At 41.9% G+C, this 13,346-nt stretch overlaps 2 protein-coding genes across 2 annotated transcripts in view; both read left to right on the forward strand.

Moving 5' to 3' along the window:
* Positions 1-7,369, forward strand: part of STX12 (syntaxin 12) — a 31,207-nt gene extending 23,838 nt beyond the window's left edge. Inside the window, exons 4-9 of the mRNA XM_044667935.1 lie at positions 96-233; positions 713-756; positions 1,688-1,793; positions 2,860-2,932; positions 3,513-3,595; positions 5,728-7,369. Of these exons, the coding sequence (XP_044523870.1) occupies positions 96-233; positions 713-756; positions 1,688-1,793; positions 2,860-2,932; positions 3,513-3,595; positions 5,728-5,820 (537 nt within the window). The 3' untranslated portion in view covers positions 5,821-7,369. The remainder of the gene's footprint in view (positions 1-95; positions 234-712; positions 757-1,687; positions 1,794-2,859; positions 2,933-3,512; positions 3,596-5,727) is intronic.
* A 5,716-nt stretch (positions 7,370-13,085) lies between these two features.
* The window catches only part of PPP1R8 (protein phosphatase 1 regulatory subunit 8), a 24,703-nt gene continuing 24,442 nt past the window's right edge, over positions 13,086-13,346 (forward strand). Inside the window, exon 1 of the mRNA XM_044671386.1 lies at positions 13,086-13,141. Coding sequence (XP_044527321.1) covers positions 13,086-13,141 — 56 coding nt within the window. The remainder of the gene's footprint in view (positions 13,142-13,346) is intronic.

Genomic DNA, 13,346 nt, shown 5'->3' on the forward strand with positions numbered 1-13,346 from the left:
GTAGTCACTTTTTTTGTTTTCAGTAACCAACTCTGTATGTAGTTTTGGTTTTAGTAGGAATTGCCCTAATTTAATATTCCATTTGCTTTCCTCAGCGCCTACAGAGACTTCAGAAGGAGCGTTTGATGACTGACTTCTCTGTAGCTTTAAACAGCTTTCAGGCCGTTCAGAGAAAAGTGTCCGAGAAAGAAAAGGAGACTGTTGCCCGAGCAAGAGCAGGATCTCGACTTTCTGTAAGTTTGTTTCAAGAAGAAAGCTTTTGCAATTTTCCTGCTTTTTCCCCCTAGACCTTTGGCAGCATGTAGACAGTCTTCTGACAGTCAATCTGGTTTTGAATTCCCTCTATCTTGTGCAGACCCAGTTCCCAATGCTATATTGTTGTCCATCCTTCTAAAGCCTACTTGCTCACTGACATTTTGTGACCCTTTCCCCCTAACCTGGCAGACTGTGGCTCTTTAGTCCCTTCATCTGATTAGATCCATTTTCTCCACAGTACCATGTAGTCAGTCTTCCTTCTTAAGGCTAGACCTAAGAATTTTAACCACTTTACACCCAGCCAGTCAATCTTGCCAGAGCCCTGTACTTCTCTCCAGACCCTGCCACAGCTGAGAAATATGTCTTCCTTTCTTATTTAAGCAAAAGCTATCAAATATGCTGCATGTCTCTGATATATTTCTGGGTACCAGCAGCAATAATCCCTTCTCTTTCATAGGCGGATGAGAGGCAGAGAGAGGAGCAGCTCGTCTCTTTTGACAGGTAAATTGATTATTTCTCTATCTTGTTGGGTATTTGGAAATGGAATTTAACTACATTTTAATTTTTTAGAAATACAGAGTTACATGCAGCTTAGGTCATATTTAGGAATCTTGTCTTATGGAAGAACCAAGTTCAAGGAAGACAGACATTTCCAAAAGGAAGCTGTATCTTTGTTGTTAACCACCCTGATGTACTGGATTCAAAAAGTCATCAGGCTTAGAGACTATAAATTTGTATGTGCTTTCTGTTTTTATACCAGGCTATGGCCCTTTACTCTTTTTTTTTTTTTTTTTTGCCTATGTCATCTCATCTGTAAAATGGTCACAAATCCTGTTTCATGGAACATTTGGAATAATATGAAATAAACGAGCAATAAATGCTTGACTCACTGAAAATGCCCAGTACTAGATTTTTAATGTAGCCTATGTAGTGAAAAATAGAATGTACCTCTCCCTTCATCACCTTTGACATGTTAGGTTAAAAGAAACATCCATTGAAAGATAGACTTGATTAAGATAGGTCCTTCATTATATACAGGGTGTACCAAAGGTCTTAGCGCAGTTTTAAGCTTTAATGACTTAATAATGTAAGATTTAATAGCTTAAAATTGCACCAAGATTCTAACTTTTTTGTGATCCTCTGACCACAAATCCCCTGTGTTATTTTTATAGGAGATTTTGAGACTATAACTTCTCAAGGGAATTCCAAACTATCTAATTTCCTCACTAATTCAGTTCCTACTCCTTTCTCAATTTTGGAATTCCATTCAAATGCCTTTCTTTTCCTCTTGCTAATAATTCCCCAAAGAATATCTGGTAACCAGACTTGGAGAGCCTTTTCTGACAAACCAGATACCTGTGTATGTTATACATTGTGTGCATATTCTGCTCTGAAGCTTTGGACTCTCCTGCCACATCTTTTACTCCCTTAGCAATGAAGACTGGAATCAGATGCAGTCACAGGAAGATGAGGTGGCCATTACAGAGCAAGACCTTGAACTTATTAAAGAGAGAGAAACTGCAATCAGACAGCTGGAGGTAAGATGAGAATCCTGGTCTCTGCATTTTGCACTGTCCATGAAGCTATCTGGGCCCTTTTATTATATTCTTTCTCCAGAAATTCTCTCAAAAAGCACATGAGTTTATAAGATAGAATCATAAATTCTCAGCCCACCATCCAGTTCCCATGGAGCCCAGACTGGCCAAGTCAGAGGAGTACAGGTTAAAGGGCAGCCTTAATGGGTAGAGGCTTTGAGATTCATTCAACTTAAGATAATGAATAAATTTTTTCATATAGAAAAGTTCACAAATGCAAAAAAAAATAGCAAGATACAATCTTAAAAGATAACACATGAACTGAGGTAGCTTGTTACTTGTTTGAAGTTTTGTGTCTTCTTCAACAACTTGGTTCACTTAGGTTTGGGTTTCTACACACTTGCTGTTTCTTGAGGTAAATTTGCACATGGGCAAATCTTGTGCTCAGATTGTTCCCTGATGCATTAGTTATGTTGGAACAAATTCACTTCTTCAAGATTAGTATTATAGCAGAACTGACTGTGAACTCCATAAATGTTTGTGGGAATCATGACAAAAACAAACCCTACTACATAACCCATTAATCTTCTGTCCTGTCTTCAGCATATTGCCATCTCTAACATCCCACTCTCTCACAAATCTTCAAACTTATCTGCTGACTACTTCCCTGCCACCTATAAACATAACTCTTTTCCCTCCCTTAAAAAAGAAATCTTTAGTTGACCAGACCGCTATCCTTGCTATCATCCTACATCTCTTCTCTCTTTCATGAGTAAACTCCTTAAGAAAGCCATCTACAGTGCTCTCCACTGCCTGTCCTCTCGCTTTCTTCTAAATTCTCTGTTGTGGCTTCATACTTCATCATTCAACTCTTGGACCAGCATCAGTTTCTTCATCATCTTTATTCACTGTCTGTGGGGGAATAGTCCCAAGTACCTATGGTTAAGTTTTTAAACACTTGCAAACTTATACATTGTTCCTCTCATGTTAATAACTGGAGCAGGGAGCAAGCCTGAGGAAGGAACAGAAAATTAATCAAAAAGTTACTTAAGATTGTTATGTTCTACAGGCTGATATTTTGGACGTCAATCAGATATTTAAAGATTTGGCCATGATGATTCATGATCAGGGAGATTTGATTGGTATGTACTATTGATGATTTAACAAAAGGGGGAGGGGGCTCATAATGCCTTGCTGTGTTTGCATTTATATTGAAAAAGAATATAGTTAAACTTTCTAAGAGCCTTATGTGTGTTGTTGGACATAACAAATATCCTCTCTTTTTAAAAGTAGGCATCATATGGACTTTATTACATTCCAAGCTCTATTTGCCTGTTTCTGTCTTAATTTTATCACATAAATGTCTGCCAGGCTGTTTTTGGCCCTGATTGTTGTGCCTAACTTTCAGCTTCCCAAACCACACAAATGTAGCATCAGTGTCTCCTAATCCCTCTGCATGGCCAATATGTACAAGCATACAAACAATGACAGCAACCCTAGACATAAGAGGGAGGAGCACCAGAGGGACGACAGGGAGGCCTCTCAGTTCATTCTCTTGAGAGGAGTGTGGGCAAGAGGTGTGTGTGTGTGTGTGTGTGTGTGTGTGTGTGTGTGTGTGTGTGTGTGTGTGTGTNGGGCAAGAGGTGTGTGTGTGTGTGTGTGTGTGTGTGTGTGTGTGTGTGTGTGTGTGTATGTAACTGCCACTGTTTCTTGCTTTTCCAGATAGTATAGAAGCCAATGTGGAGAGCTCTGAGGTGCATGTTGAAAGAGCCACAGATCAGCTGCAGCGAGCTGCCTACTATCAGGTAAATGTAGAGGGCAGACTGCCCCACAGGATTACAGCAGTCTTTTCAAGTTTATGCTAGAAACAAGCAGCTGTGATCAGTCTTTGGTCCTGCACACTTACTTCTTATGTAGGCAATGTTGGAACTTCAGTTGAATAATAAGTCTATTTATATCATACTTTATAGTTAGAAATAGGAGAACTCTCCTGTGGGAGGTGAAGGATGCTCCCTACTCAGGATCTTGGCCTTACAGAAGAGAAGAGGGTAGCTCAGGAAAGGGAATGGGCAAAGCCACATGCTATGATTCAAAACCTATGCCTCTTAATTCTCTGCCACTCAGTGTCCTAGAAGTTGTGTGACTGAAAAATGAAGGATTGAGCTTTCATATTTGTACTCATTAGAATGAGAGCAAGCTGGATGGAGGGGATCCGTGCAGATTCAGCATTTGGCTGAATCAAGTTCTGCAAATAGAAGATGGGGGTCTGTGTGAGAGGACTGCTTCAGGGCAGGAGCTGGGGCTGACCCCTTCTAGATCTCCTGTCTAGACCTAATAGAGGTTTACATTGAGCCTTAGTTGGTCTGGGTTTTTTGAAATTAAGCTGCTTCTCTGTTCCAGCAGTGTTCTGCCTTTTCTACAGAGCAAATAAATGACACATTTTGATGGTCTGCTCTCAGTGCCACTTGATGCATTTACTGGAGGTACTACAAAATTCAAATAAGACATTGTTCCAAGGAGATGTCCCTGAGCACAGAAAGGGTTTTTTATGTGTGTGATCTCATTGGGATATCCCCAGCATATGTCAGGTAGATAAAGGATATTCTCCCCAGGAGAAGAAACAGAGGCTTAGAGACCTTGAGAGTAGCAGAGCTGTCTTTGTTAGATAACAGTTTTCTCCTGAATCTCTGATTTCATTCTTTGGTGCAAGGACCTCCCAGGAAGAAACTCTCCATCTTTGCAAACTAGTACCTTCTCCTGCAGTTTAGGGTCTCATTTGCCTCATGGCACCAAGAGCTGACTTGGCAAAGGCAAAGAATGTGTCAAATGCAAAACTTAAACTCAAGTCTTTTTGCCTTTGACCAGCTCTTTATCTCTTACTTCACCCAGCCTCTTAAGGGAAATTTGGAAAGTTTGTTACCAGCTAGGGGCAGTAATAAGTGGAAACTATGGCGAGGAGAGTAGTATTGAGTTAGGCCATAAACTGTGGGGAGGAACTTTCTAAGCAGAAGAAGAGGCTTGAGCAGAGGCATGTCGGCCTCAAAAGGCCAGGGTGGGAGTGGAGGTGGGATAGTCATCTCCTTGTCTTGGATGTCTGGAGCACAGAATTCTCACTTGCAACATAAGGAGAATGAGATAAGGCTAGATAGAAAGGTAAGATGGTCTAAGCTTATGCTGGGTCCCAAAGACCAACAAAGGGATTAGAAATTACTTATTAGGCTGGCCACTAGAAAGGTATTTGGGCAGAGGAGCAGTGTGACCAAATCTCTATATGAAGAAAATTAATCTGGTCAGATTATAGAGCCATTAATAGGTCTGGAGTGGGAGATCCACTGGGAGGCTAGGACAGATGTTGGTGAATCCCTAGGTTCCATTGGTAACATGGGAACAGAGAGCAGAGCCCAAAAGGCTGCTGAGGAGGAATTGATACACCTGATAATTCATTGAATATGATCAGTGAAAGAGAGGGGAGAATCTACAATAACAGCTCAGACTCAGCATGTTGGCAAGAGCCAGTGAAGAAGCCACTGACAGAAAGCGCAAGGTCAGGAGGAAGAGCTGACAGGAAAGATATAGATAGATCTTCCCAGGAACGTGTATTTGACTGCGCTTGAGGAGCACAGACCAGTATCATAGCCCATCGCCAACTCGTGCCACTACCTCCAAATTCTATTTCTTCACATTCTTAGGTTTGAGAGCCTACACCTGAATTTAAATATTAATTCCATTACCCAGTACTTAAACTGGGCCAGTTGTATTGAGGGCCCTGTGTTCTAGCAAAGCCTGCTCTGTGGAGCAGGTCTCCCTGGATAGCAGCGTTTGTTATTCAGAAGGAGTAGAAGACATATGAGGAAAGCCCTTTGAAGGTGGCTTTGGGAGTCTTGGGTATAAAATTCAGGAGCTGTTTTCTCATCAATCTTTTAACTGTTCTTCTTAGAAAAAATCCCGGAAGAAGATCTGTATCCTGGTACTTGTGCTTGCAGTGGCTATAGGAATCTTGATATTCATTATCGTGTGGTTATCCAAATGAAGTGACCGCTTCCCTCAGAGTCCGCTCTTTTTGTTCAACTTCCAAGCAAGAGCGTGTTGGCGTCTCCAGAGCAAACTGGACCCCTTGAGAGAGCATCCCTGAGCTCCCTGTTAGTAATCTAGGTAGAAACTAACCGCTGGTGACTAGGACTTGGGGCTGTGTTTGTCAGTTTATGTACAAATTGTATTGGTTTTGCAAATTAGGAATTAACTTATGTGGGTTTTTGCTTTCTTTTGTATTCTTTGATTGCTCTCTGTCCCAAGTGTCTGTTGATGAGTGAGTGAGTGAGTGAGAGAGTCCTCAGAGATTCCATTCTTGAAGTTCTTGTTTAACAGGTAACACACTACATTCTTTTGTTGTCTTTATACGTGTGTCTGATTGGCCTTTTGCCCAGCAACTGGAACAGAAGGATTTTCTGGCACTCAGTGCAATGGAGGCCATCAGGAACCTTTTATAAGCCAGCACTTTTTCTTACTTGCCATCTTGATTTGGAATTTCCAAGAAAAAGATTCTTCATCTGCTTTGGAAGATTTCATCCCTGTGTTTTCTGCTAGAAGTGCAACCTTACACACAGGATCAGGGTGAAGAGAAATATGGATTGGATTTGAACCGGTCAGTCTTAATTAAGGGCACACCTCTCATTTGGCTTCATATTTCATCCTTTAGTTTTCTGCTGAGGTTAGTCTGTGGTGGACATGTAACGTTAAATGCCTCACTCCATTCAGATTGTGTTCAGAAGGCAATTTTTTTTCAAATGAGCTCATTAACCAATATATTTATTAGTACTTCCTAGGGCCCATCTCTCCTATATCTGTGGAAAGAGAGGGACTGAGCAATCACTCCTGTTTGAGCCGCATTCTTATCACAAGCTAAATGGAAGCAAACAATTTGCAGTGACTTAAATTTACTTTCATTTAGTTTGACTCTATATTCCTGGTGAATGGTGATTGTTGCTATCACAAGACTGAATGCCCCCAGTCCCTACCCCTCAAAAGTTGCTGACATTGAATGGGAGAGGGATTTTTTAAATTAGCCAAGAATTTTCTTTAATAACTTGTCCTATGAACCTGAGGCTCTTAGAGCTGGTAAAAGGTTCATTTTTGTAAATAATACTGGTTTGGTATAGTAATGCTAGCCCTTGAAACTAATTTATAAACAGAAGATTCGCTCTCTGCATATAGTTTGTACTGACTGAAAATGTTTGGAATAAAGCTGCCCTTGTGCCATGCATATGAGATCTTCTTCCCCTACTGCTTCTTCTACATATTAGCCTGGAGCAAATGGAGTGAGTGCAACCTTTCCAGCTCTGACCCAGATGTGAACCAAGCCACCTGATGATGAACTAACTATGGCTAGAGCAGGGTTGATTCAAGTGTCTCGATGCCCACTGCCCCACCCCCAACTCCCTTGTGTTTGTTTAACTCCCTTGTTTGACTCATTCAACTGTGAAAATTAGGAAAAACAAGGCCCCAGAATTGCACATGTTTCTTTGCACTATTGAACCAACATTCCATCCAATTAATATCAATAAACATTTTTAAAAGCTTTTTTGAGTACATTTCTATGGATCAGTGTCCCAATAGAATGAGTGGTGAGGCAACGCTCTGCTGCCCCTTAGGAGCAAGGGTGGTGGTACCAGGTGAGTTCTGGGGATAAGGTTGTAGACTTAATAAATCCCTTTAACACTTCTGGGAATAATGTGGGTACTTGTCCTCTTGCTAATAATACAAGATCACACTCAATCCACCCCACCCCACCCAGCCCCCTTGACTTTGGAGATGTTCTGTCATACAGGGTTGGTATGACTGAGAAAATGCATGATCCAGTGATGAGCCTCTGAACCCAGCCACACTGATCCCCTGTCACCATATCTGTATTCAGAGCCTTTCCTTTTAGATTTGGTGGACCTGTCACAGTTTGTGATCTGCTGTGATCACCCATGAGATCATTGCTATGCCACAGTGAGCCACTGGAGCATGATTCTAGAGTAGGTCTCCTTGCAGCACCAAAATTCTCAGATTCTTCACCTAGACTAAAGCTCCAGAGGATTTATTTAGTTTGTATATCCAAAGGGGTGCCAGCTGGGTGCATTAATGAGCTTGTCCTTCAACAGACTGGACAAAACCACTATCTCCTCTCAGGCAAATCAGTACTGTGTGGTGAAAGGAAGTTGGAACCTCCCTGCCTATTGTGAGGATGTTGAAAATAGGGGTCTGCTAGATTCTAAAATGATCTCAGGATGGTATGGGAGGGAAGAGTAAAGAGACTAGTATCTTATGGCCCGCTGGTATCCTGGACTCTATAAAAAATTTTGAAATGACTGTCTTGAATCTAATACGAAGCTAGGTGGTACCGTGCGTGGATCAAGAGCCAGGCCTGGAGTCAGGAAGACTTGACTTCCTGAGCTCAATTCTGGCCTCAGACTTACTAGCTGTGCAATTCTAGGCAGGTCACTTAACCCTGTTTGCCTCAGTTTCTTCATCTATAAAATAAATGGAGAAGGAAATGGTAAACCACTCTAGTATCTGCTTACCAAGAGACTTACCAAAATCCTAGCAAATAAGCGTGAGCTTATTTGTGTTGCCATGCTGCTTTCAAATACTGTAATCTATTGGGTGATTGATAATCCAAGGAAATTTTCAGATTCCAAATGTGCCTCCAGTGTTCTGTTTTCTCACCTAGAAACTCATTTCCAAGTATTGGATAAAGTGTCTCCTTTTCCACCTGTGCCATTAGGGATAAATCAGAATCCAAAGGAAACTCCCCAGGCTTTCCAGATCACAATGTTGAGGCCTTAGATGGCTGTCTCCCAGTCTGAAAACCTGTATTGACATCACTGATGATGCGGGTACTCCAACAAAGAGGCTTTTTGCATTATAAGAGAGCTAGGCAGTACAAGCTGCCCCCCTGAACCAAAAGGGTTGTGTTCGCATCCACTGTGCTGGAAACAGAGGGAACATGGCTAGAACAGAAAGGATTATAGGGGTAAGAAAGGCATTTGAGGCTTCTTGGGCTAGAGGTACTACCAGGTTGGGGGGGGGGGGGAATGCACCTCAGTGAATTGAGTGCTGAGAAATGGAAAGGTCAAAGAGGCTTCATCTAGGGTCATATGATTGAGAGAGCCCAAAAGAGCTGAGGCCATCTTGTTTAACCCTTTGTTTTGTAGATGAGGAAACCAAGGCCCAGAAAGATTCATTTGCTTTTAGTCACACCTGGAATAAGGCTTACAGAGTTGGATTTTGAGCTCACATTCTCTAATTCTAAATCCAGAGTTCTTTCCACTTCATCACACCTACTGTTGACCAGAAGTTACCACTACTTAAGTATATGATAGCTCACAAGGACAGAAAGCTTTAAAGATCCCCATAATCCCTGGAAATTAGTGAGTGAATCTTGGTCTTCTTGGTTGCTTAAAGCATTTTAGAGACTTATAATTAATTGTTCCTCAGAGATCACTCTCTGAAAATAAGGTGAGCAAATTATTCCTATCTCATTGATGTTATGAGCTGCAAAAAAAGAATGGAGCAAGAGAATACTGGTTGGGACTCAGCATTCCTGTCTCAAACCTATTTTATAGACTCACAAGGTTGAGAGAGATGAGAGGCAGTATTTCATCTATTCCTGTCTCCACTAGCTCTTTAAGCTAGCCAAAGACAGGACAGGAAATATGTCTAGGAAGAGGTGATCCCTACAATCCACATGTAAACTGGATTCCCTAAGAATGAAATTTAAATCCAAACTAAATTTCCTATGTTGCACTGCAAGTTTGATCACTAGCTGTTTGCCCTACCTTGTTTGAGATGTCAAATCTCACTGAAATACACAAAGAGGGCTGAGGTATTTCTAGTAAAATACAGGATATACCTAGAAGAATCTAAGCAGTCCAAAACCAGAATGGGCTGTTATGGGGAGCTGATGGTTCTCAGTGGTCTCAAGTTTTCAAGGGTAGCCTGGATGGCCAAGTTCAGGGATGCTATAGAGGAGAATTATGTTGGGCTTACAAATCTCAGATTCCTTTCATCTCTGTGATTTATAGGCATTCATCTTAGAGTAAAACTGGCTCTTGAACCTGGTAGAGCTGATCAGTTAGCTTGATTTGTATTTGAATGTGTTACTCTTTTGCTGGTCACTTTATTTCTGCCTAGAAGCAGTTAGGTGGCTCAGTAGGAGCACTGGGCATGGAATCAGAAGACCTGAGTTCAAATTCTGACCTCAGAAGATTAGTAACGCTGTGAACCTAGGCAAGTCACTTAACCTCTATCTCAGTTTCTTCATCTATAAAATAGGGATGATTATAGAAGTACTTATCTCTGTCCCAGGATTTGTTGTGATACAAATGAGATATTTGTAAGGTGCTTAATGCTGCCTGGTACACAGTAGGCACAATAAATGCCTGTTTTCCTTCCCTCTTTTTGGATCCAATAATTTGTTTCCTTAGAGAAAAAGGTTCAGGATGTGCCACTTCCTACCACTTTCTTGATCCAATAAAAAGAAAAGGAAGAGCAAGATACATTATCATAAAAGCAAAGATAATAGGTGCAACCAAGGCCTTGTTTGATGAGGTTTGTCTTTGGTCAATAAAACTTGATACTTTGGCCAGTGGTCAAACCAGAGAGAAAAGACCACCCCCTTTTGCTACCATTCCAATGATGTATTATATAACTTGCTGTGTATATTTATCAGATTCTCACAAATTACATTTACTAATTAGGAACTCTGGATTTCCATTTTGGTTCTCTGTGTAAGGCTGTTCCTTAATTCCTCATTTGTTGCCTTTCTGAAGAACTGGTGAGAGGCTTTAAGAAATGTCTCCATTAAACCCAGCACCTTCTAGCAAGGCATAGAAAAGAAAGATAGATGGAGCAGGTGTCCCTGAATCATCAGTATTGGAAAAAGAATAACTTCCAGTCTCCTTTCTTCTGTCCCCACATTGTTCTGCTCTAGGAAAAGCTTTTTATCTGTTTTACATTTAAGGCATGTAGGGCAGCTAGGTGTTACCGGAGAAGATTCATCTTCCTAAATTCAAATCTGGCCTCAGACACTTAGATGTGTCACCCATAAGCAAGTCACTTCACCCTCAGTTTGCCTCAGTTTCCTCATCTGTAAAATGAGTTGGAGAAAGAAATGGCAAACCACTCCAGTGTCTTTGCCAAGAAAACCCCAAACAGGGTCAGGAAGAGTCAGACATAGCTGATAAATGACTGAACAACATTTCTGGCATAATACTGTACCATCAATGGTTCTGGGATCTCATTAATTTGTGTGTACTCATCAGAGCAGCTCAACCCAGGAACCCTTGCTTTCTCATCCTTGACAGTTCTTATTCATGTCATTCCATAAATTCTATGCAGCTTAGGAAGCATTTCTATGGACCTTTTAAATATTTCATGGATATGTCTAAAATTTGGACCACCCATCCATCATCATTTGCTTTTTATGTAATTGGTCTACTTTTCCTGGATAGCATATGACCTTGATTTCTCATATCATTTATCATAGGATAATGCTGGTAATGTTATAACTTTCTTAAGACCTCTCTCTCCCTTAAATCCCTTTTTCAGTTTAAACTGCAAAATACTCCAGTTGAAGTTCATTGCAGAAATCAGTTGGAACTAAAGTCTCTTGGATGAAGGTTTATATGAAAGTTCTGTATGCTCTGAATGGTGAAGGGAGAAACTTCTGATCAATTATCACAAAAGAGATATTGCAGAGGGAATAGGATGAGGTAGAAATCAATCATGAGACTATCCTAAATGCTTTTCATTTACAAAGAAAGATTTCCTGTTCTGAGCTTGAGGAAAGGGACCAGAAGTGGTGAATTATTTGAATCATAGGCTCTAGAGCAAAAAGGGAACTAGAGAAATCATAATCCCTTTGAATCTTTGGTCATGGAATATCAATTCTGGGAGGGCCCTTACAATACAGGATGTCAGAGGTAGAATGTCTGAGATGAGAGCAACTGTAAAATACAGAATGTCAGCACTGAGCTGACCACAGAACAGAGAATATCTACCATAGAACAGAGAATGTCAAACTTGAAAAGGGTCTTAATACATAGATTGCTAGCCCCCTGAACTGTTAAGAGTTGGGAGGTAACTTAGAACATACAATATCAAAGCTAGAAAGGGCCTCAAAACACAAAATGGCAGAGCTGAAAGGAGCCTTAATAACAGAATGCCAGTACACAGAAATTGTGGATAGGACACCAAACACATAATATTAGATCTTTTAAAAAGGCCTCACATCTGGAAGGGGCTTTAGAACACAGAATGTCAGAAGTTCAAGTTACTTTAGAACGTAAAATGTTAAAGCTGGGGAGAGCATAGAACAAAGAATATTAAAACTTAAGGGGAACCTTAGCAATGTCATATAGAAGCAGCTATAGAGCATAATGTGTCAATGTTGTGAGGGACCATGGAACACAGAATATTAGAACTAGAAGGAAGAGAAAAATATTTATTAAGGAATTAATACGTGCCAGGCACTGTAAATGGTTTACAAATAACTCATTTGAACCTCACAACAACCCTATAAGGTAGGTGCCATCATGTGCCCATTTTTCAAGTTGGGGAAACTGAAGCAGACAAATTAAGTGTCTTATCCAGGGTCATATAGCTAGTAAGTGTCTGAGACCAGATTTGAACTCTAGGCTTCCTCACACCAGTCCCAGTAATGTATCAATTGCAGACTGTCAGAGCTGGGTGGATCTTAGAACATGGATGCCAGGGCTGGGAGGGATCTTGAAACACCAGATGAGAGAGCTAGGAGGAGGCCTTAGAACAGAAAATGTCAGAGCTAAGAGGAACCTTGGAATAGAGATGATCAGAACTAGGAAGGGACTTGGAACATGGAATGTCAGAACTGGGAGGGCCCTTAGAATATGGACTGTTAAAGCTGGGAGGGGTCTTGGAGCATAAAGTGTCAGAGCTGAATACAGGATGTCAGAGATCATCTAGTCAGTCTCATTTAATGAAGAGGGGGAAATGAGGCTCTAAAAGAGTTAGTTCTTCATTGGTCTAAATATCAGGATCAAGGTTCATTCTGCCAGACCCACAGGAAAATGCGAGGGGCGGAACAGAAGCAGCGCATGCGCTCTTGTATACTTTGCTTTTAGGTCTTCGAGATGGGGGGGTCGGTTTCAGGCGGAGGGGGTGGAGCGGCGCGCGTGGGTTGCTGGGATCCCTCTCCTCGCCTCCCCTCCCCAGTTTAGTCCTCCCACTTCCCGGCATGCTCTGGGCTCTCCAAATGGGAGGGGGAGAAGCAAGATGGCGGCAGCCGCGAACTCAGGTTCCAGCCTCCCGCTGTTCGACTGTCCGACTTGGTGAGCGCCGGGGTCCGGGCCAGACCAGACTGTGGGCGGAGGCGTCTCTGGGGGCGCAGCGGCCAGACTTTAGTGCCCTTGACCCGGCAGGCTTGTGAGGGACAGAGAAGGGAGACGGCCTCCATCCTCCATCCTTGCTTCCGTCTCGCCTCCTCTCCCCTCACCGGGCCAGCTCGGGGATGGGGGGGGCGGGGGGGCGGGCTGG

The sequence above is a fragment of the Gracilinanus agilis genome, chromosome 3, assembly GCF_016433145.1.
Source record: "Gracilinanus agilis isolate LMUSP501 chromosome 3, AgileGrace, whole genome shotgun sequence".
NCBI classification, from domain to species: domain Eukaryota; kingdom Metazoa; phylum Chordata; class Mammalia; order Didelphimorphia; family Didelphidae; genus Gracilinanus; species Gracilinanus agilis.